At 39.2% G+C, this 25,548-nt stretch overlaps 1 protein-coding gene across 5 annotated transcripts in view; it reads right to left on the reverse strand.

Moving 5' to 3' along the window:
• LOC126864517 (RNA binding protein fox-1 homolog 2-like) overlaps nucleotides 1–25,548 on the reverse strand; it is a 350,319-nt gene that overhangs the window by 96,615 nt on the left and 228,156 nt on the right. For 3 of the 5 annotated variants that reach the window (XM_050615950.1, XM_050615952.1, XM_050615951.1), the window contains 2 exons: nucleotides 9,370–9,657; nucleotides 353–616 (listed from right to left, as the gene is read on the reverse strand). In XM_050615950.1, coding sequence (XP_050471907.1) covers nucleotides 353–616; nucleotides 9,370–9,657 — 552 coding nt within the window. Of the gene's footprint in view, nucleotides 1–352; nucleotides 617–9,369; nucleotides 9,658–25,548 lie in introns of those variants that run through there. The other 2 variants (XM_050615947.1, XM_050615941.1) reach the window with 1 other exon arrangement.

A 25,548-nucleotide genomic window follows, 5' to 3' on the forward strand; every position in this document is an offset into this window, starting at 1 on the left:
CAATCTCTTGAGAATTCGTTAGAGTGTGTTTAATGAGATAAGAGCAAGAGGAAAATTTAATAAAACAACTCTATCGAGAACAATCCTTATCACGTAAAATATACAAGACTAAATAAAACTATATATTCTAAAATTAAGCGTGATAATCTAAACTATTACGATGAACTATTATCATAAGAATAGAAACTGGAAATATTTCAATGCTCGATAGAAGAATTATTTATTTATTCGTTCTTTTTTCTCATATTCATAGTTGTTATTAAATTTTAACGATATAAACCAGGTAATAAGATAATTATACGAAATAAATTAAGAATTTCCAAGGATTTCAGGTGGTAAAAATGAGACTTACCCCAAACATTGCCCTGAGATCAGGGTCTCGAAAACGGAAAGGTATATTGCTGACATGAAGGCGTTTTGGTTGACCTTTTAGATCGGAACCCTGTGTCGCTGTCGCAGGTGTAGTTGCACCTGAAGTGACAGGTACTAAAGCGCTGCCTTCGACGGCGCCCTCAGGATTGGTTTCGTTGCCAGCGGGTGTGGGTGCTGGTTGCTGGCCACCTCCTCCTGCAGCTGCAGCTGCCGCAGCCGCCACTGCTGCCTGAAACACCTCCGACTGTCGTCGAAGACCAGAGATAGTATCAGAATTATCGTGAAGCTCGTATATTTGAGATTTGTCGTTTATATTCATAAGATATATATATTCAAAGGTATTTACAACGATTTATTAATAGACTTTGTAAGAAATTTCAAGTGATTTTTAAAGATATGGACGTAAGATACTTTCGAATTTTATATGATTTTATTTCTTATACCAAGTGCTTCTTAAAAATATAAAGAAAACATCCTTTTACGTTTATTAAATTTTATATAACATTATGATATCTATCGTAGATTCTTAACTCCCAGCAATAATTATTTTTAACTTAAAGGTGATTTAGAAATTAATTATTAGTAACTATAATAATAATTATTAATCTATTCTATCATTGCACCATTGTAACTCCGCCAAACAATTCATTTGCAACAGACAGTGTTTCCTATATTCCCAATCGGAGCTTAACAAATCTCTATTCCTAACAAACGAAGAAAATCGTTAAACCCAAGAGTCAATTAACGAACGCAAATATTTTCTATTTCTTTATTCACGCCAATAATCCTTTACCTACGAAGCGGAAAATTCCAAAGCTCGACTTAATTGAATTCTCCGTAAATGCCTCTGACAATATTCGCAAAAAGGAGACAAGATGTTTGCTGCAAGGTTTAGAGACGCGATCGTTAGCATTCCGATTCCGCAAACGGTACAGAAGCCGCAAGTAGAGCCGGCTGTAAGTGGTCAGCCACACCGGCCGACCTTATCTCGTTCGCGCCACTAACGAGGCTAAGTGAACACACGTCGCGTATAGTCAGACGCAGCTGCCGTTGCGTGGAATTTCTGGCTGTGCTACTGAATACCGTTCCACCTTCAACTTTATCACGTCTGTCATTGCTTATACCGCCACGGTAACTATCCACGGTTACTGGAACTAAAGCAATTTCAGCCATGAGCCGGCTATTAATAAACACTTTGTTAGAACGACACGTTTCCTCTGGCTTCCGTAGAAAATAGATTACGGTGTCCTTTGTGACGAACAAAATTGGGCGGAATATGACTACAAATTGTCGATGTAATATCACGCTAACTTTCAAGGTTAAATTGCTATTAAATTATTGCAACGATATTAAAAAGCCGATAAATTAGAAATTGAAAGTTATAAACTTCTTTCTTACAATTTTACGTTGAACTGAGCAATCGGGTGATTGTATTTTCTAAAATTCGTTTGGAAAATTTTATTTCTTACGCTCTTGTAATAGAAATTATAAAACATTTTCTATTATTTTTATATGGATGTATTTTTATATTATATATAGATATAATATAGATATATTTATTATTTATTATATTATATAGATATATTTTACATGTTTATTTTTAATAGAGGATTTATTATTTCGATAACTCGTATCTTATGGCTTGCAAAATTTTGTTGATGGCTTCAAGTACACGCGTAATAATAATCAATTATTATTCTCGTTCTAATCACAGAATTCCTACTTTTTCAAGTTTCTACGTTAGAATTATAAAATTAGCAAGCTACGTAATAATTTTCCAGTTCAATTTTCATTAATTTTGTACCTTGATTAAAATTTCATTCGCGTAGCAGCATATCGAAATCTACTATTCTTTCGATTAATTTCGTAGCAAAGGACGACGTTGCTTCAACGTCGAGCATCGGACTCATCGAAGACGAGTTTGATGCCACGTTTCAAGAACGCGGCAGACGTAATGAAATTTAGATAGGCCAGAGAGGCTAGAGACTGGCTCCTTCCCTCTCCGTGGGAGACTCACGAATTATTCATTGAGCATCGACGATGCCCACCGATGCCCGATACTATCAGAGATTAGGGTTTGCAGAGGGAGCCTTCGATACGCTTTCAGACGTATTCTACGACGTGGGTAGCTTGTATCACGGTGGATTAAAACTTTGTTTGCTCGAGCCTTTGGGATAAAGAGGATAGAGTGGCAGCGACAGAATGGAAGAATGACGGTCACCTCGATGGCTACTCGAAAACACCCTCGATCAGCTTTCTTTTTCGAGGATTTCTTATGATGAAATATAATCGTGTCATTGATATTTTTGCGTATTCCTTCCTTATGGGTTTTTGTCTTATGGGTCTGGAATATTAATAAGATATCGTAGGAATATTTCGATTATCCAACGAACATTTGGAATATTATCTTTGGTTTGCTTTATTTAGCGAAACACTTATGAACGAATACTAACATAAACAGAGAGAAATCGTTATCCTATCCGAAGGGAATAATTCTATCAAAATATTCTGCGTTTAATTTCCAATCGTTTCTTTAGGAAAATTAAAAATTTCCCAAATTTTTTTAGAAGATTACAGAATGATATTGGAGAGTTGCGACGAGATATGCGAGCTGAACGATTAATTGAAAAAATTCTGATTGAAGGAGTGACAGAAGGATACACGAGGCAAAAAACAGAAAGATCGTATATGAATTTTCCGCGTTTTTATCGCTCTTTCGCCTCCCGTCGGGGCTGTCGAAGCAGCTTGCGAAAACGAGGCCGATTGCGTCGCGTTTAATCGAACGAAATTGCCATTCCAGCTTTTTTTTTATTGCTGCCTCGTTTCAATCCGCGCGGGAAAATTTTACGAGCGTCGGACACTCGTTTCAATTAGCCAAAATTATTCCAATTCGATGGGCGACAGACGAACCGTACACTGTTCCAATTTCATTAAAAATTTATCGTTTCTTGAATAGCTATAGATTTCTTTTCCCGTGTCTGTTTACAGCATTTGCGCTTAAATAAACATTTTCAGGATAAGTCTGTTTGGAAAAAGGAATATTTGTGAAAATATAAACATTATGATTGTCATTTATTTATTTTGTTTGCAGATAAATGGTAGACAAGTATTACTTTGCGTCTGAAAAGAGAAATAATTGACTAGAACAATTGTAAAGAAACCGAAGTTATAGAAGATTTTTATGCTTTCTACTAGGAAAATAAGACGTCTGAATGTGACAGGTGTATTTTTCAACAAAACCGCCAGAGATTTTGAGGATCGAGTACTATTAACCCCGAAACGTTGGTAGATTGCCCGGGGATGGTCCTTCGACTGATACAAATAATAGGGATTTCTCTCTTCACTGGCAGGAATTTATCGTTCCCGAAAACTCCTGGCCATTTGTTTCTTCCCCAATTCCTTTAAAGAAGTAGCTACAAAAAGATACAGCGAGGGAATTGCGGAAACTCTGTCCAAGAACGGGCGTCGTTAGTCTTTCCAGTCTTCAATCGAACAACCAATTTCCTCTTAAATTTGCAAATTCGCCATACAAGTTGCTATACGATCGCCTGTTTCTTATCAGTTTTTCAGAATAAATCAAAATCGAAATCGTCGTGTATGAAACTTAAAATTCAATCCTTTGATGCACAGTTTACCACAAAAAAAAAGATCAATATTCATAATAAATCAACATCCCACGTTTGAGCGCACGTTTTCCAACTTCATGGTACAACTATCTCAACCAATTACCCAACCCCCGGGAGTCTTCTTCCCTTCAAAACCTCGTGCTGGAAACAGTTTCGAGCGCGTACAACTCGAAAGCACGCGAAACTCTCGCGGAAGCCTTTCAACACGGGAGGCGGAAGGGTAAAGGGGGTGGATAATTTCATGCAAAACCCACGAAACATTTGAACTACTCTCGAGACGTCCGTATCGGCTAACGAGGCTCCGTGAAGAAGCGCGAATGGAAAAATTTTCGAGACATCGGCCGGTGGACTTTGCCCTACGGCCAGCTCACTCCACGCTGCCGATGAAACTGGATCGTCTGGATGCTTTTTCGTCGTTCAATGAACGACGCGACATCCGCGGGAACGCGGCCATTCAACGTGTTCGTTGAAAAGGAACTTTTAATTTGCGCCTCTGCACCACCGAGTGATTTGAATAGAGTCCTGGCGCCCGAGCGCCGTTCGACTTTTCGTATTGTGCGGCGAAACTGTGCGATACTTGCGCTGTCTCGCGATAATGGTTCTCCTACGACTAAAGGCTGTTTTTTCAAGATAATTTGCCTGCCAGGATCACTTGAAATTTGTTAAGAGAATAACGTTCGAGTGGGTGTTACAGTTTGGTTGAAGAGGCAGTTGAAGGTCGTCGGAGAATAGTAAACGGCAGACACTGTTAGTGTATTCTTGTTGTGAAAGACGCTTTAAGATGGTTGGAAAATAAGATTCGAAGAATGAGCTGATACTTTACGTGATATGGCAATGCTTGGCCTGGAAGAGTCGAGTAATTTTTGGGATTAATTAATTTTTGGGATTAATTTGAGATATTTAGAGAATAATAATTGATATTGTTGTGTGCGTTGGTGTTGTGGTTTTGTTGTGGATTGAAAGGGATTGAAAAATAAGGATGACGAGAAGACGGGATAATAAGAGTGGGAGGATTTTTATGATAAAAGGATTTAAGTTTGAAAGTAAGTTAAATGAATAAAAAGAAAGGGTTATCTCTCGGAATATAACAGAGCTTCATTTATCCGAGCTTCATTTGTTGGAACAATATTTTAGCCAGTTCCCAATTAACTCAGCTCCTTCTTGATTGAGTCCATTTATTCAAACGTGAACTTCTATTATTTGAATGGAGGAATTGTGGTTAAGGGGCAGAATTAATGAACTTCATTTGTACGAACTGTTTGTCTCTTGACAGTAACTTCAAATTAATGAAATTCTATCGTAGTCGATAGAATTTAAATATTATAGATTCTAACATTTGTATATCGTAGACGTGAGATTTTGTAATGAAAATTATGTTAAAAATAAGAATATTCATCCTTGTTTTAGAATAGAAATAAATTCGTCCGCAGGTTCTCTGAGAATATTTTTTCTCTCGAGATAAAGTTCAGCGCAAGGAGCCCTCGACGTTTCAAGCGGTTCTCAAAATTGCCTGACGACTCTCGAATTCTACAGAAAATTTCTAGGAGCAGCTCAGATCCCTCCCTTCGCGTGTGTCTCCTAGCGGATAGGATCTCAACTTTCCGAGATTCTTCCACTTCAAAAGTGACTCTCTAAGATCACCTAATCCTTAGATAGATCCTTAGTCCGAGGTAGATCCTTCGGTTCAGGAGTAAATTTTCGAAGACTGAGACTCAGAGCAGATCTCCAAAGTAGATTCCTAGAGAATCCCCTAGACGCGTGATTACTTTTCGTGTGCTTTCGATCGATTGCTTCAGAAAACGTTACCAAAGGCTGTTTTAGTTTCAAAGCAGCTCGACAAATCCCTGTCGTATTCTACATGATATCGCATATTTAAGAACATTCGAATTTCAAGCTACTTTATATGGAAATAAACTTTCCAAAAGAGACGATCTCCAAGGAATCCTGATCGAACGTGAGCGTTGAAGAAGTTAACAAAAATATTTCGACAAAAAGAGTAGAACTCTCAGACAGTGGGGGATTTTCACGTTCTTTTATTCGAAAAATTCATTACAGATTAGACATTACAGAACAGTCGATATCTTTTTGAAATCTTGAAGCGTAAATCGACGTACAACGCAGTTATACTCTAACTGCGGCAATGAAAATGAACAACGAAACGCGAGGCTTGTAAGCAACGTAGCAAAATAGTACGAAGAAAATATTTTTAAAAATATATATTCAAGAGAACGCGTCAACATAATTATCCATCAACAAAGAAGATTAGCCACGAAGTGCGACACGTCTATAAATAATAGAAACCTGGCACGTACGATGTTTAAGAAGAGGAAAATCACGCGGGTCTGCATGCGCAAAATGGTCAGAACGAAATGCGGCTTTACGAGTCGCTGACTAACCGGCACCGGATAATTGAACAGACGAGCGACGAACAAAGCGACCACGTCGTCCGGAACCACGACATTGTTCGAAACTCTTCACGCTTGGCTCAACCATGTCCGAAATGCTCCGCGTGCACTTCGTTCGCCTGGGTTAATTAGATACGACTATTCGACAAACTGTCCTTAGAATCGTACGTCCTGAATCTTACGCTCGAATCACGATAATTTACAGTCAGCTCCTACGATCGTTGTCTTTCGATTCTCGATGGTTCGCGTCTGTATGCGCGTGTATGTGTAAAACGATCCAGTTACTATAGACGTGCGTACAAAGTGGAACTTGCAAGTTAAAATTGGAAAATGGAGGATTTTAGTGGCAATCGATAGACTGATTGGAGGAAGAATGTTCGATGGAATTTGGCTGATTAAGAAGTAAGAATTTCATTGAAAAACTCTTCCACAAGGATCTGATAATAGAAAGAAAGGAGGGATGGATGGAGAAATAAAGAAGAGCGTGTTCTCTTCGGAGTCTGTTAGTGGAGATTTACGAGTAAGACTAATTTGATCATTCGATGACAAATTTCCTCCTGCATCTTTTTCTGTTTAACTTTTGCAAGTATACTATACCTTCTAACTCTATTCTGTCAGAGAAACTGACTTCGAATTCTCAATCCACTTCATCTCACACCTCGTGTTCATTTTCCCTTTTCTTCGCCTCGAATCTTTCATTCTAATCCTATCATTTTTCCACCCTACAACCCGAGTCTCCACCGTAGCCTAAACTGAACCGGCTTCCAAACATGAGCAAGTACCTACAGCGTTCAGAAACTAAATTTATCTGCGATTTTTTCAAATTAGAAACATTGTCGCTTATATTACAATTCCTGTCCGGAATTACAAATTGTTATCTAGTTTCTAACAGCGCAACTCGTAACAGACTTCTCGTTTCATTTCGTCCTACGTTTCCTTCCTTCAGCCTTTCGCTCAAATCGCCCATTTTTCCAGTCTGCGAGCGAAAGCTGCACCGCGCTTTAAACTGAACAGGCGAGGAGATTTGGAGAATTGGTAAGGGCGAGCAAATAGGAGGGAGGGAACACTACAGTTCCACGGAGCCCTTTAATTAAAAGCTGTTGTCGAGCGTGTCGACTAACGTGGCACCACACAGGATTACCAGAGTCTCTGGCTCTCTCATTCTCTTGGCCAGTCCAGAATCCACCCAGCCGTCTAGTAAATCGAATTAACGAACGGAATTACTTTAATTAGCGCGGCTAATTAGGCCGCTTTATGAGTCGCGCTAATTACCGCGACTACGCGCGTCACGCCATCCAACGGCGAGTTATCGCGCGCTTAAACAAATTTCGAGCGTTTGCACGGCGAGCCGAGGGATGTTTCAACTTCGCTGGAACGCAACGACGTAGGGGGAAACAACTACAGGATATTTGTTTGATCAAGCTGTTAAACCACGCGGAAAGCAATGGTTAGTCTGGCTTCTGTCGAGGAAACATATCGTTTCTTCGATACGAGTCAGTTGATGTAAATCGACTGGTTAAAACTGGCGGTGATTCCAGTCACACGTGATCCTTAATTTGCACGTTCGTATGGTTCAGTAAAGTTGTTATCGTACAATGTTTTACAGTAGACTGCATCGTGGTAAATAAAATCGTATTAGACGTCGCGTGTGATCTTTAACTTAGTCGCCTGTAGGTTTTAGACGAGAACATGTTTCTTTAGCTGTTTTAAATTCTACATTACACGAGGAATAACCTTCTATTAATCAAGATGATGATGTGCAAGATGACGATAATCGTGTCGCTAATATTAATAGAAATCTGTGTAGATTTTTGCCTCTTTAGCTAATATGTACTCCTTGTACACTTCTAGAGTCTATAGTATACAGCTGTCTGTTATTAGTCGCGGCATTTATACGTCGAACGAATAAACGAACGTGATTACAGAAATATACAAAATTGAGAGAGTATCTTGAAAGTTAATCCAAATCAAATTCTACTTGTTCGAGATCTCCGATCCTTCTCAGTCCTTAATTCCAAGGGGAACTGTTCAGATCTCCAGAACTTTCGCCAGACGAATATTTCCCCGCTGGTTCGATCGAACTCTCCCTACACTTATCTCCCTTTGTTTCTCGACTCGTACGTGCGTAGAATCATCGAGGGATCATGTACGTGACGTAACGTCAGCTAAGGAAATCAGGCACCGGTTGTGGCAACTTTTGTCGGAGACCGCAAAGGCGGCGAAGCAAGGACGAGCAGTTCCGAATGGAGATCCGAAAGCGACTGAACAGAGAACCAAATGCGGTTTCGGTGTGGTGGTTCGACTGACTGACCGACGTGGCGTGTGACCTCGGTTTCACAGGGTCGCGTTCCGCTGCTACATCCGCCGGAAGACAGCGTTTCCCCTACTTGTGAAGTGTAGCGAGAATGTCAACGAGCGGTACATGAAACGGCTTGGTGAATCCGAGGATTCTTTTCGTGTTGAATATCACGAAGATCTTGGCCACGGTTTCCCACGCGGAAATTGTACGAACACGTGCGATATGCTCGTTAAGATTTTGCAACGAAACTATGTTTTATCCGTTGCATGTTGGTTTCAGGTAGGCGGTAAATTTTTTTCTGAAGTTTTTTTCAGAATGTAGAATTCTTAGAATAGCTTAATCGTAAAACTATGTTGCCCTTCTATCTCATTATTATTCGTAAACGCGGCTGTGTAAATATTAAAGTTTCCGTTAAAGAAATGGAGCGAATGCTCTTTTCCTTGCCCTTGATCGTACGAATTAAAATGACGAATTATCTGCTTACATTCAATCGTGGATTTTGTATATTCTATCGCTCGCATATTTATGATATCGACGCGAGGAAAGAGACTAATCGATTAATCGGTAATCAACTAATTATTTACTATCAAACGGTACCGACCAATCACGACGAAGGAAAACTAAAGCAAATAAAAGTAGCAAATAATGGAACGGAAGTATGACATACAATAGCCTGTTGATCGACGCCGTTCGGTGGTGGAGGCGGACTGAAGCTGGCCGCGGTTGGGGCACCGGGGGCGGTAGGATGTGGGGCACCAGCCGGTGGTGGAACTTGAGGACCGCTGGGTGGTGGCTGTTGGGGTGCGCCACTGTTGTCTTCTTTCACTGGCACCGGGGGCGGTGGTTTCACCTCACCGGCCGCACCAGCCGCCCCAACGACACCCGCTACGCCATTTACCGGCGGGGGGAAGACACCCCCACCGTAGGGCGCAGCCATGCCTGTCTGCACCATGTGCTGCAAATAAAAATAAAATTAATTATGCCATGTATTCCTTTCGTTTGGTCAGTATCAAGTATCGAATAGCGATTTTGGAAAAATCATTCAATTCCTCTAGGTAATGGAATATTTATGTAGATAGCGAGGCTTAGGTATTATGCCTGAATGGCAAAATATCTCGCTATTGGAATTTCTAAATTATCTGTAATACGTAAAGACGTTTAAATATGAAAATATTTAGAAAATAATTTAGAAAATATACATGTAAATTCTATAGAATTCAAACTACCCGCCAACCGATATCTTTACTTTTGCTTTGTTTTACCGGCAGTGATTTGCTGAATCGAATAGATCGCAAGAGAAGAACTGTAATTTAGCACTTAGAAAATCGATTCTCCATTTTCCAGGTAAAATTTGTAGTAGATTTGTTATTAACTTTTATTGCGTTTAATTTAATTATTCCCAAAATAAACTCGATTTTCCAGAATCGATCGCCTGACTTACCCTAAGCATTTACTTTATTACATATATTAAGCTTATATCGTAGGTAGCAGAGTACTCGAGCAACAAAGTTCTTTGACACAAACATTGCTACATAGCAGAATATCTAAGTAGCAGAATTCTTAGTTCTCAAACATACTGCTTGAGCGCGAAAATTCTCAAATACATATCGCAACTCTTAAGCACCAAGTTATACCTCTTAGAAATTCCTACTAATGAAGATTCTTAGAATACTAGATATTCTACCGCACTTATAAATAGCAAATATTTTGGCACATCTCCACCAGAGTGTCGCGGTTCACCGCGGCCGTTTAGATAATACCATTCAGCGAGCAAAAGGACTACGCTGCATCGCGGACTAATCCTTTCATTCCAAGAGCAAATACGCAACATCGAAACTGTTTTCGCCATATTTCCTTCCCGTTTATCCTAACGTTTTATCGCGCTTATGTATATTTTAGAGGATCGATGGATCGAACTGGCACGCCTTACGTAAATAAGAAACTCGAATAAACATTACTCCATTGGTGGAATCCCGATAGAGTCGTGCAACAACAACTCGGACTTTAGAATTTTAAATGCGACTTGAGAACGAGACGATGATTTGTGCCCGTATGAATTTTTCACGTCACGACGACAATAAATACGCTCGATACAGGCTATTAGAAGTAGACGCCGCGGACAAACCACAAATCATTTCGCGTGTTGCACGCGCGTCGATTAACAGCATGCTACAACCCTCTCGTTTTTTCCCTCTTTACCTTAGGATTCGATGAAAATGTCGAGAAAGGCAAAAAAAAAAAAAAAAAAATATAAGAAGAAAGTTGCTCGTTACTTTTTCCATCGTTTCATTCATCAACCTCTTAATAATCCTGTTTTTAGTATTATTATGGTATAGATGAAACGTATACCGGGATTAATTATAATATCAACGAATAAATTGAATCCTGTGCAAAACGATTGGGTTTATGGACAGAGATTAATGGAGACCCGTGTACAAATCGTGTTTATACTCTATTATCGCTTGTTACGCGACCATAGGCTATGTATTTCGGTTAAATTAGTTCTGGATTAACGTACATATTGCTTTACTAAATAAGAATCTTTTTCGATAGAAATGTCAGAAACGTTGCAAGCTACCAGATTTAGAAAATTGGTTCGTTAATTTTCTTCTACGTACAAAATCCAATTATCCAAAGGACTCTTAAAATTATAACATTTTTATCAACAGAAAAATCATTTTGTCGCAACATACGAAAACAAAAGCACGATAATTGTTTGAACAATGTATTGGAATAATTCAAATTACACGCTATACGAGTCAGCATGGTGAAAAGTATTATCTAAAAATCCCTGTTCGTCAAGAGAATCCTGCACGTCTCCTTTCTACGAATTCCTAATACACGTTAAAACCATCTCGGTTCCATTTCCAGGTTGCCGTGTTCAATCCTCGCGGTAATCCTCTTTTCTTCGCGCTTCTTCGCAATTACATAATCCCGCATTTGCATGCGATCGTCGCGTCACCGTAAGACAATTCTTCTCAACGAAGACTAACGTCTTCCGCTTAAAGAATACTGTTACGAATGCGCACGGCGTCCAAGGCCTGCAACCCCTGCCGCAAAATGGAACCGATTTCTTGCGAGGGCAGGATGGAAAATGAGCGCCGCCGACATAACTCCAAAGAGACAGCTCACGGACGTTTCGTGCGGTGCTCATCTTTCGAGATTATTTGGAAACACGCGGTGCTCCAAACTACAATTTGTTCACCCTTGCGAAACCATTTTTCTGGCAGATCCATTTTGCTAGCCAGGGGATCGTACGACTGGTCGTTTGTTATTTAGAGATCGATGCTGAAAATACGAGGCTGTGAAAATACGTTTTGCTGGATATTTTTGAGAATCTCACAGGGTAAGATTGGTTATTCGTGATTTTGGTAATTAAACGACGAATTTTTATGTAAATTCATATGGCTGAAATTAAACCGACGATTAAAGACAATTTTTCTCCTAGTTTCTTCATCGACGTTTGTATCTATGTTTGTGAATTTGTACAAATATGAGAAACCTAATTCTAAGAAGTATTTATGCATACTTTGTACATTTTTGCGTAACGTGTATTCACTACATTTTTGTAGCATCCGTTTTCTTTTTTTAATTATTTATTTTGTATTTTATTTATTGTATATTAAGTATTTTGCACATTTTTCTGGTCATAGCGTCTGAAGAACATATCGTAGAATACTTTACATATAATTGTAATATACTACAATTATACGTAATACTTTATGTATAATTGTATGTAGTACATTTTGATGATAATTACGATGATAAAAGGACCTTTGCTTATAATGTACATGTAACGAGTTTGCCCACTCTCATCCATCTTCTTTGACATGCTGGTTAACCCTTTCTTTGTAGCACACTTATGGCATGGGTAATATAATTCAGTGTATTATAGAGAACATATATGTTCCTATAGTATATGTACACACATATGTACGTTTTCTATCTAACAATTACCTACAGGTCTATAAGAAAATGAAGAGAACGGAGAAAATAAAGTAGCACGAAAGAGAATATTCTATGAAGATATGTTGCAACTTTTCGGTTAACCGTGTATTTTATTAACGTAATTTTTATTAACGTAAAGAAAGTACGAGAACCGAAGAAACTGAAGAGAGGGAGGTGCGTGAAAGTCGGGGACGCCATGCGGTTCGCGAAGTTTTCGTAAACTTCGGTCAGCAGCTGTGCGAGCCGATTAAATCGAATCAACCGTACAAGGCCAACGCTCCTCTTCCGAGAAGCTGAAACTTCTCTTCGAACTTAGCCAGCCAATTTATTTCTTCTGGCATCGATAAACAAGCCGCCGATACGTGGCAGAATCCATCAAAGTCTCCGGATGCCACGTGCAAGACGAACGGAATTCCATTTCCACGAAAGAGGCTACGCGTCGAGCCAGAAATTAATTTCCTACGATGTAGAACGCTTTGTGCTAACTTCTGACAAGTTTTCCGCAACGAAGAATCGACCAGCGACGCGCAACGATCCAAAAAATTACGCGAAGAAAAAGAAAGTTAAACGCGCGATTCGACTTTAATATCATCGGTGATATCTTACAAGCGACGAGTTACAATTTGCTAGCCGTAACACATATCGTTGCATAACGTTAATAAATTCAGCGGTGAAACAAATGGACTTTCACACACTCTGAACTATTCGATTATTCCATTTAGCGTAAAGTTATCAAATTCTGAAAAGGAAATGTACGTAACCTGTATGTAATTTGTAACTCATTACAATTTTCTAAAGAGATAGAAACGATGGATCGAGATTCTTTGGCGAGGTAGAGGGGACACGGGAAGAACAGAAACCTGAGAAGAACCGGTTAAAAGACGTGTTCGTAAGAATGGATTAACCTCCAACAATCGTCTTAATTCTCTCCTCGTTCTTAATACGATCAATCGATTAATACATTTGCTGTTATTGGCGCGTATATTGCGTCGATGCGATTACATTACGATTTATGTCTTGTAAAGTCTCATTAACGATATTGCTTCGATCGAGCAAGAGGATTTTGCTAAACAAGACGCGCAATTCCAAAAATAACGTAGCCATATTTTAATACCATCAGCATGTATTAATGAACAAAGGAGACGAGCAAAAAATGACCTTCGACTTAATTTATTTATACGCTTCCTCGTTGGAATACTTTATTCTCGTTTCAACCTCTCCATTGAATCTCTCACGCGAACCAAACTAACACCACCGACATCTTACTGCTCAATTTTCATAAACGACCGTCCTTGAATTTAATTGTACCATTTGCAGTTACAATAAGGAAGGAACTTTTTTTATAGCGAGCATCGTGTCTGGAACGATCATTAACGAGCACTTTTTTTATCGTCATTTAGAAGCCGAGCCATAAGATTCGGAAGAGGGGCGATTTTTCTTCGTTCAAAGAAGAAGGTCCATTGAACGTTATCAGTATGGCACAGGAATTCGTTGTTTTTTTCTCCGCGTGTGGTCAGTTTCGCGGGAATTCGTCGTTCCACGAGAGAAAAATCGCCATGTTCTTAACAACAGGTCTGTCTGTTCTTCTTCGTTGTCCGGCTTTTTGCGAAGGGTCGGATCCAAACTAGCTACGATATAACACAAGGGGCCATTCAGTGAGCGTTTCCCCTTCGGGGGCAGTAGACCGTAGCGTTGGAGTTCGTTGGGTCTTGTGGTTATTGCGTGCGAAACGAGGAGAAACAGGAAAAGCCCTGACTAGGGTTAGTCGATGTTCGAACCTCGACTGCGATTTGCAGACGTGTAATTAGGTAAAAAGTTGGAACAGTGTTCTTGTGTGGAAATTTCGGGTTTGTAGGAAAGTACTTGACTTTCTATAGAATTTGCCAGTTGATTATTTAGAGATTAACTTTCTACGAGCGAGCTGTCAATTTTTATGTGACTCAATAAATATTTATTTCACCTACTAAATATTATAATGAGCATGTTAGCTTTCCTTATTTTTCTGTAAACGTTTTAAGTATTAATTATGATCTGTTATAAATACACGTCTAATCAGGTAAAAAATTGACACGCGTTGTTCTAGTGGTGAAATTTACGATCCACGAAGGGATGCTTAGGCCTTTTTTTTTTGAAATTTGAAAGAGGATTTCATTATTTAGGCTCGTTGGTCTATGAAATTACCTGAAATAACGTTGTCCGGAATTAACTGAGTCTTTACCTTTCGACGTTCGATATTTGATCATCTACCTTGGGATTCGATTTTAATCCACGTGTTCGTCGAATTTATTCTCTTCCATTGTGACGATCGACAACGATATATATATAACGGTAATACTATTATAAACACAAAAGGGGTTGAAAATTAATCAATTCTTCTATTCTTTGAGTTAAGAATTAATCAATTCTTTTATTCTACAAGAAATTTATTCCGAAGAAATTAATTATGCAGTGTGAAAGCTAAACCTGCAGGAATTAAACATTAAAGACTCTAAAGTTTATTTTGTACAAATTTCTTAAAATTCTCCAGTTAAAATGTTTTGTAGCTCTAGAATTTTAGACCGTTAAAATTCTAGACTCCTATATGAAACATAACTTCCAAACTTCTGGAATTCTACACATTTCTAGTTCTTTCACAGATTTCACATTCGTATAATAAAAATTAAGAGATATTTTCCATAGATTTTGCTACAATAGAAAATGACAAAACTTATTGATTTTTTGCTGGTGCGTGCAGGGATGAATTACCGGCAGCGGCGTGGATAAAGCAGGAAAGTCAGTGACCGATCGAGGTTGGTCAAGTCGGGCAGTGTAGGAGATGAACGTAGATGGGACTGGTTAACGTTAAGGCGCTTTCCAATTCGATGCATCGTCATGGAAAACGAGCGAACACACATGGGCACGGTATTGACGTATCGCTGACGCTATAGTGACGCAATAGCAGCCATGATACCAAAGTACGGTGACGTAATAGCATCGACGAACGTTGTGAATTCGTATTCATTGTATTTTCTTACGGAAAGAAAGCTTGTTTTCATGCAATTTCGTTTAAAGATCTAGAGATCTTTCCGATAGGGCTTGAATAAGCTGTTTGGTCAGTGTTGAGACATTATGCTAGTCTCAAGATTACTTTTAATTGCGTCGCATAGACGAGAGATAATGTAATGTTTCTATGTACGTCGCGTTTCCATTGACGAGGTAAATACAAGCAAAATACAGCAAAATGTTACCTAGCGTTTAATAGCTAGCGTGAAGACACGCCTTTTTTTTTAACGTTCGTTTCCTCGTGAAACTGTTCACAGTCAATGAGTAATGACAAAGGAACACGAACGATCAAGAACTTTGTCGTAATGCTTAGTTGTTTTGCTTCTTTTCATGTCTAATCAGTGATAGCAGCTACAAAATTTAGATGCCTATCTAGTTCAGAATTCATGCTTCTAATTGGCTATGTTGTTAGATTTTCAGAGCATCGAACTACCCCATTTCTAAATAATTAATCCTATATAAATAATTATTCCCAGGTACTCGATATCCATGTGCATAACTTCAAAATCCCTGAACCTAAAGTCTAAACATTAAAGTCTCCGTGTTATCCAGCAGTACAATAACAGCTAAACTGTTAACTCTGCGAGGCTGCAAAACCGCTGAGATATCAAGTTGAGAAGTTCTAAATATCGTTTCGTATTCCGTCGGTTTCACACTAGGAGTGATCTAACATACGAAGTATCGCGGCGTAGCGTAACGTTGAAACGTAGCTCGCTCTCTTCACGGTGCTGCTTGTTCCTGACATAATGAAACCGTTCCACATCCGTAGCCGCGCTATTCACGCGCTGAAATCTCGTTCGTATCCCGACTCTCACGACACTTACGGCACGCGAATTAAATAACCTACGAGTCGAATAATTACGGAAAATGAGCGTTCGCTGAATTTAAAAAGATTTTCCTAACTAATATTACGCGAATTTAACGAATTCTCGACGACAGTAATTTTCTGGTTACTCGTCTGGCAGCGATCTGAACAGTTCAATTATTCAGTGTTTGCGCCGATTATTATTCACCACTTCGATTGTTGCTAAGTCTACTATGTTGTGTAATTCTGACGCTATTAACATGTGAAAAGGTAGATAGAACTTGTATGTACAAGTCTCGAGTATAATTCGATAAAAAGAAAAAGGAAATTGCACATTTTCAAATACTCGTCGCGTTTCATTCGAGCCGATACATGCCGGCAATAGCACAATTATCGTTCTACCTAGATAATGCTAATAGTTTGCCAAGCATTCGCTGTTTTAAATATTCAATTACCAGAGGACCTGGTTGAAAGCGTCGAGGCAAAAAGCATTAATTAGCCGGCATCGTTCGTCTAACAGGGACGCGGGACAAAAAGGAAAATGTTAAAAATGATTGCCAGTCACATCTCTAATTAGCAATAAAATGAAAAAGCGTAACGATCTCGTCCAAACGTCTCATGTATCCTGTTGGTTTCAATGTACCCTCGCGGATCAAGGCTTTATCGTGGCCAGATTTAATTGCTGAAACAGGGTGTAACTTACAAGTCACCGGTCCCATTAAACGGCTCGTTAAATGGAAATTCAGCGCGTGCTTGTAATGCTAATTTATTAATGCCGTTTGGGTCGCGAAACGACCAGCTTACGCGGAAAGAGAAATTTATTCAGCTCGCGAGGACGTTGCTCGTCCGACTATCGTCCGGCAAACGGCACATGCAAATTCACCCGTTTGCTGATTCGCAGACCAGCGAAGATGGCAGCAATGGAAGGACGAGGAAAGTACGATGATGTTGATCGTGGTCAATAACGTGGCAAAACGGATACGCTGTTTACGAAGGGATGAAAACGAATCGACGTTAAATTTTCGCTCATTTCGGATTTTTCTATGATCGAACTCATATCGTTAACGATATTTCATAAACCAGTTAACAGCGACAACAAATCCTTTCGTTTATGAAAGAATATTATAAAGCAGACTATTGTTCTCCACCACATAGAATTGTAATATTTTGTGATCTTAGAAATTAGATAAATTTACAGAGGTGAATTTCTTCTCTGGTTAGTATCGATTTAAGGGATGAAATAGAATTCAAATACACTAACTTCTCAAACTCTGTACATCTGGTTACCAAATGTTTCTTAAATTACAATACAAGCCATTCCTTTGTTGCAAACTACAACCCTGGCTTTGTTAAATTTGTCTTTCCAAAGTCGGATCAAACATCGAGTCAGCAATTACCAAATTCATCGAACCAAAAATTACGAAACAATACACGCTTTTCGTAACTTAGAAGCCTTTCATCGATTTAAACCTACCATATCTCGCATAAAAAAGCTTCGACTCTGCGCGTGAAATTACAAATAGGCTAATTGTTGCACCCCAAAACGATACTCCCGAGACACTAAACGACCCAGGAGCGTTAAGCGTCAGAGTCTCGACACGGTACCCTTGCTTCCGATGTTTTGACGCCAGCAAAGCGACCGGCACGCCAAGAATAAACCTGGAATCAATAGCGGACGAGTCGACAGGGGGTGGAGGAGAAAAAGGGACAGAGGGTGGAGACACAAGGGGGATCCGGATAGAACGCGCATCATAGCGAGATACCTAAACCGCTTATTGTCTGAGCCGCTTAATCCTTGGACGAAAATGAACGCGCAATTATAAGCGCAATACGGCTACGGAAAGTGCACGATAAGCAGAGGACGCGTCCCATATCCACGAGATTCAAGATTCAGACGTCTTTCGCGAATAATTTATCAAGTGTTCGAGGAAATTTCGAGAGAATTATTTTAATATGTATCTTCCTTAAACGCACATACAACAGAAGATTTATGCGTTTGAATTAATCGTTAGCTTAATTGATCTTTAAATGGTTGTGTCATAATATCCAATTTAAAAAACTAGAGAGAGAATTATTTCTGACATTTACGAGGTCCTGAAGATGTCCAGACTCCAGAATTGAAGTTTTATTAATAGATGACGAATATTTTATGTACTCGTGTTTCCTATGAATGAAATATTCCAATGATGGAAGATATCAGACTGTGACTGTAGAGATATTGCATGAATTTTTCAACGACGAAAATGAAAATTTTAACAGCCATGAATAATACTAGATAGACGTAATATCAGCTAATTACAATTTCCAGGTACCTGAATTTCCGAATGCCCAAACACACACTAAGAAATACGATGTATCTAGATCGTTGGGTGTCGACCCATGGACCCGAATTCCTGAAAAATTTCAAAATTCGATAGTTTCCGCGATATCTAAATTCCCGAACACCTGGACATTCCAAGGGGAACCTCACAATATTCGTCAATATTCCTTGCACCTGGATTCCAAGATACGCGCGTGTTCGAATACCTAAATGCCAAGACTACGAGTACCTACATACCGAAGACACATGTACGCATCAAATATCACATGCAGATACATGTTTGTCCAGGTCTCTGACTACCTACCTGTCCATGTACAATATGTACATCGAGAATGGTATATCAACACCGAACAGCTTCGGTATTCAAGCATTCAGCCACACGGAATCTACATACTAAGTGTCTCCATACTGTAGGAGGGTATTTTCCAAATCTTCGGTAAAGACGTGGATTAGGGTTAAGTTTGGATTTCACATCATCCCTCTTTTGCCATGTTACGAAATCCGACTCGAATGTCAACAGCTAAAAATAACGTACACTGCCGTTTATGCAACGGATTAGATGAATAATGAAACTGAATAATAAAACTGAATAATCACGTTAGGGAATTGACAACAGCATTAAGAATGACTGTCTCGTTTGAAACTTCGATAATATGGCCATACGTTCGATGCTGCGATAATCCAATTTAATTGCGCAAAATTAAATGCCGTATGTAAATGCATATGACGTGCTGCACGTGTCTAGATGAGTTTCTAAATCAGATTTAGATTTTGAACGGACTTTTCGAATTCAGAGTTGAACCGGAATTTCTCATCCAAATATTTGACAATTTGATAATTCTATTGTTAAAGATGAATATTAATATTTCTTATCAGTGGATGTTGCTACAACAATGTATCGTAACGTAATGCGAAGAATACTATTGTTATAATATAAAAATATCATTACATGCGTGGAAATATAGAAATACGTTGATGATATATCTCAGAATATAGCTATAATACTGACTAACGAATTGCCTATAATGAATTCTGTGTTCCATTTTCTACGCTTCAAGCTGACGTCTCAATAACGAAGCTTCTTAAATCTTTAAAATTAACATTCAATCTATTCAAACGAGTTGGCTACCGCGAGATATCAAATGGAGCAGCGGAAAGGCGATTACTCAAGGGACATTAAGGCATTAAGGGATCGGATAACGTTATATCATCGGCAGGAAAGACGATTTCAGTGTGACGACATCGGAAAAAATGCTGGACGTGTCCATCCGGATAGAATAGGTGTGATTCTTCTGGACCGGTGCAATCGTCGTCGACCGAGTTATCGGAAATTTCTCCGACATTTATTAGACAGCGAAATAAATTACAGTCGTTGCTCGAATCCGGCTTAACGATTGCAACGAGCAGCAATTTCGTCATATTACTCGATACGAGCCTCGAATTCGTCTGCAACGTTTCTCGCTTGTCGATTGTGGGAACGACGCCTTATCTTCGCTTCTCAAACGGATCGAAGCTGTTATTTAATGATCTCTGTAGTTGATGCGTTTGAATGCTTTCAACTGTATGAACGTTTTGCAATTTGATTTGTTCAATTCGATGTGATATGGCTGACGAACTCTGACTCTCTCTTGAAGAATACTAGCAACATGTGTACAGTTTATTTTAAAAGATAATGAAACTGTCAACGTATTAATTCGTTCATTTTATTTGGCATATATTCCTTTGATATAATAATAACGATAGAAATGATCAACGAATAAATGAATAGATTTCTGGTGATTTGTCTTTGAAGTCGTCTCGAGCGTCGTGCAAAGAGGGAAATGAATTTTATCAGAAATTTAAGAAATAATAATCCCTTTCTGATTTTAATAATTCCTCGACGACATTAAATTGAGGGCACTTAATGCTGCACTAAGGAAGCGTACCATGAAAATAAGTAGAAGAAGAATGTAGGTTGGAAAATATAACTTTATTAACACACCATTTACCTCAAGCTACTTTAAACCAGCTATTAAATATTCTTAGTCTTTGCATATCAGAAAATGGCCATAAAATATAAATTACAAGTGCCATTATCTTAACAGTAGCTAAAAACAGAAGCAATTATGGAATGCGACAGTTTATTATAACGTTCTAAAATTAATGCCGATTGGGTGACTGTACAAGAAAAAGTGGAACTACGTCTAAAAAAGAAATCCTAAAGAATCGATTCCACGATATTATCTCGTCTTTTTCGTTTCAATAGAAATCCTTCGAATATCGTATGCTTCGAATATCATTGCTGTTGAAGTGGTAACCACTTCAACACCCTCGCTAAAACTCTACATCCCTACAAACAATTATCTCAAATTTACAAATTATCTCTTAATATTTTTTTAACTCTTGTCGTAAATGTCTGAAAATTAATTTGTCAATGCCTTCACAAGTATATTTGCCAGCCACCTTTCTCTTTTCCATACAAATTAATTTATTACGAAAAACTAGAAGACTGAACAGATCATGTAGATTTTTCCTTTTTTTTTTTTTTTTTTTTTTTTTTTTTTTTTTTTTGAGAAGTAATAATCACTTCGACAATTGCTAACGAAGAATATCGAAGAGCAACTATTTCCTAACGATAAAATCAATCCCTCAGAAGTTCTTAAATCTATTTCAATTTTATTATACAAGAAGCTAAAGCCTCACACACAACGCCATACAATAAAATGTTTCCCATACAACCAGCAATGACTATAATCACTTCAATTTGTCGCAGTTTTTACTATCGCACGAGAACATGCAGAAAATGAAGAATAACACCTACCGCGGCGAGATCGAAACAGAGAGGAAGAAAAAAAGCAAGCGAAATGGAATTTAGACCGCGGCGGTGCAATTCGGGCAATTTGTTTCCGCGAGGCGCAGCGATTCGAGCCGTTTCCATTCTCGTCTCCCTTTCTTCCCTTTATCCCTGGCTTCCTCCTTCTCTTCTTCCTCCTCCATTCTTCTCTGCCCCCGCTTGCCAAGTTAAATACTCTAATTCGTATTAATGGATGGCTTGCTGCCAGTGGAACGTTTCTAAAGGGGCTCTTCCCAAGCCGCTAGCCAGAATGGACACGTTCACAGAGTACGTTCACACCAATTGACCAGACTTTAACCATCGACTACGTGGGATCTTTGCCTCTTCTGCGCTATGGGGGAGATATCCTCGATTTAACGTGGCCCTCCCAACCAGAATGGTGTTTCAACCTCTCCAAGCTAGGCTCCAGGGACTCCAGAAAATTGTATTTAACGCCAGAGAACCACCGGCTGTGATCGATACTCTCCGGAATGGGTGAAAGCGTACGGAATAGAGTGACCGCAAACGCGAGAACTTGGATTTTCGGGACACGGGATAATGGGCCGCTGATGGGTTAAGTGAACTTGGTACTTTTGGGCTGATCAGTGACTCGGTCGATGGAAGGTTAAAGAATTCTTCGTAGAAGATTTTGAAATGAAGAGTAAATAGAAGCGTTGAGAATATATCTATATTAGAAACGAAGATGTCGACAAACTAAGTAAAAATCAGACACGACAGATTCCCTAAGTAATTAACACAACACCCAATTTCATCCCTAATACATCTCTAATACACTAAACTAAACCGACGCAGTCCACAGGACGAGCCAATTACAACGGCTCACACTTTAAACGATTAACTGAATCAATTAAACATCTGGAAGCATCATCTTACCAACGTGTCAATGTTTTCTACTCGACCGGACGTGATTAAGGCCCTGGAATACGTTCAAACAAATTCAAGCAAACTCTAACACGAACACAAATCCAAACGTATTCAAACGAGTCGAAGCCGTATAACGTTCTCAACGGTTAGGATATATTATTGAAAGGACGTTTTGTGAAACGGCGAGCAATTGACCGGGCAATTTTGCAATCTTCCCTCCATTAGCAGCGCGTCGCTAGCCCCTTTTCCGCCATCTGCTCGCGCGGCCATTGCGTTCGAGGAACTGGAACGCACGAAGCTGTTCGAATCGCACCTCCAACCATTGGCTTTGTCTATGCGTGGGCATATCCAGCAAGCGACTCGACGCTGCTTGACGACGAGTGAATTCAGCATGGGTCGCATGTATTTCTCTTCTGGAACGTGACTTTATTTCTGTCTGAGAGAAGCCCGCCTCCTGGCCCACGCCGAACCGTGATCGTCATTCCGATTCGACGATTCGCTTTTGAATACCACTTACGACGGTTCTTGTTACATAGAAAAGATACCTTGACTCACGCTTTTCAGATGCGACGCGAGAGAAGACGGTCTGTGAAATGGGGGCTTTGAACAAATTGCACGTGACGATGTACGTTTCGGATAGTCGAGAGAACGAAATACGCGGCTTCTGGATTCTGAATCGATGGAATTTTTCTTTTCGACAAGTCCTCGAAAGCCTCGCAGCTCGCGTTTTTCTGCAAATTATTATAACTATGGGATCGTTCAAGTTGATACGCGAATAATCCTTATTTAACCTGGATCGTTTCATATCAATTTTTCGTTCTTTTCGCAGTTACCGAAAACACACGTGTTTCTGACTAAATCAACGTTGACTTGTGTCGAGACGCATAAACATCGCGTACGCGTATTCATTTGTTTTCACTATACAACACGGGTTGTTATTATTTGTATGTAATAAAATTATCTATAAATACCACAAATTACTATTTCCATTATTAAAACATCTGCAATGAACTATTTCTATAGAGAGTTTTCTATTAACAAGTTTTCTATTAACAAAACATAGTGATCCACGGTATACAGAAATCTGTATCGAAGTGAAGAAATTATCTCTGAACGAAGAGACCAACATGAACATTGTAGCAAAAGTAGGTACACCATGAGAAAATAGTTTTAAGTGGTGAAAAACAATTTCAATGGCGTGTTTCACTCTCGATCGTGTTATCGCGCGTATGTTTCAGCATTCGGCACGTCGCGTCGCGTCGGTGCTTGCCTTTCCTATTCTACTGTCTAACCAAGACGGCCGACTATTTCCAATGGAACACGGGAACGTCTGTTGATAACCGTGGCGTGCGTATCCGTCAATGAAACGCGTATCGTATATTTATGAGGCCACATATCCATCCCTCTCGTGGCTCTCGAGTCGCGTTCGTTTCCTCGCGACAACGCTCGAAATAACTCGCATTAATCATTCTTACGTGTTCACAGAGAAGTTTCTTCCTACCGTTGGCCACGACGACGTGCACTCTTCTCATATTTATGTTACGCCCTCCCGCAAGGAGTCAGAGTCGAGGAGGTCCGTCTTATTTTCGCGCCTAAAGGCGAACTCGTGCCGAGTTTATGCAGAAATAGAAACAATGTAATATAGCTAGGAAGATTTATGAATACGAACTGGCGACGGGAATGTGGCTGTATAGAAGCAATAAAAGCGGGATTTTCGAAAGGAGAGTTATGGAAATTTCTATCGAATAATGCTTCAGATATTTGCATATTCTCGTTGAAAAGTATTCTAATCTGTGGAATTCGGTTTCAATAAGGTGGCTTTAAGAAAGTGGGCTATGTATCTAGAAAATCTGATTAAATGAATTGCTGGAAGTAGATATCGAGCTAGGAAATTTTTCCTCCGTGCTGTTTGTCTCTGTTGTTCGGTAGAGTACGGCGTTGGCAGAGTTTTCAATTTTAAACAGACGAGGATTATTTATTGCGACGTAACCGATCAGTATTTTGCGCTACTGTAATAAGACGTTTATTGCTTTTGTATGTTTGTATCGAAATCGTAACTGATAACGTGAAAGAATTTTCTATGTTTCTCAATTTTGTTTTTCAAGCAAGAAAAATGTAACGGTAGTCTCGTTGAAATCCTGAAACGCGAGCTACGAGAAAGAAAGAAATTATTTCAACTCACTCGGCGTGTTAATACTATTTTGCAGCAGAAAGAATCACAAATTCTCAGAGAAACTCTACTTAATCAGAATCAACGACATAATTGATTTTCTCCTGTCCTTGCCTTTTCTCTCGTTCTTTTACAACAAGCGAAGAATTTTCACACAGTTCATTCGCGATTCTACGCTTAAACCCTCGTCCTCTTTATTGATTCTCAATTTTCTCTTTCTACGTCTACTTTGCTCATTAACTTCACCGTTATATCTTTTTTCTTCTTCTTCGACATTTCATCTTGCGAGGCTTTCTTCCCACGATCATTAGTACATCTTGTTCGTCGTAAGCGTCTCTAAAACCGCTTCTGTACCATAGACGGTAGTATCGATTCGCAAGCATGCCGCGAGATCGACGCGCGCTTTCATCGAGGGCGCGACCGGAAATGAGGCCTGTATCTCCGCGAACGAAACTGAGGCGGCGACAGGAAATTGAAAAATTTCGAACGCCTTCGAAGACGCGCGATAAAATCGTCTTCGAGTCTTCCTTCTTCTATTGCATCGATTTAAGAAGATTTTTCTACATTTTTCTCTTATTAACAAAGATTATGTAGTAACAATGTATTTTTATTAATACATAAGAGAGACGAAGATGGAAGATTTAATAGTCGTAAAATCTAATTTGCGTGTGCGAGGCAGAGAAGAGAGAGAGGGAGTTTTATCATTTTATTTGAATATCGTGTCTGTATGAATTAATATTCCGAATATACAATTACAATACTATCGTCGAATTTATTATGCAGCGTCGAAATTGTGTGAAATAAAATCTGCAATGATTCGTCAACAAATGTTACAAACATCAGATTTAAAGTATTCATAAATGC

This window comes from Bombus huntii, chromosome 4, assembly GCF_024542735.1.
Source record: "Bombus huntii isolate Logan2020A chromosome 4, iyBomHunt1.1, whole genome shotgun sequence".
In the NCBI taxonomy this organism is placed as follows: domain Eukaryota; kingdom Metazoa; phylum Arthropoda; class Insecta; order Hymenoptera; family Apidae; genus Bombus; species Bombus huntii.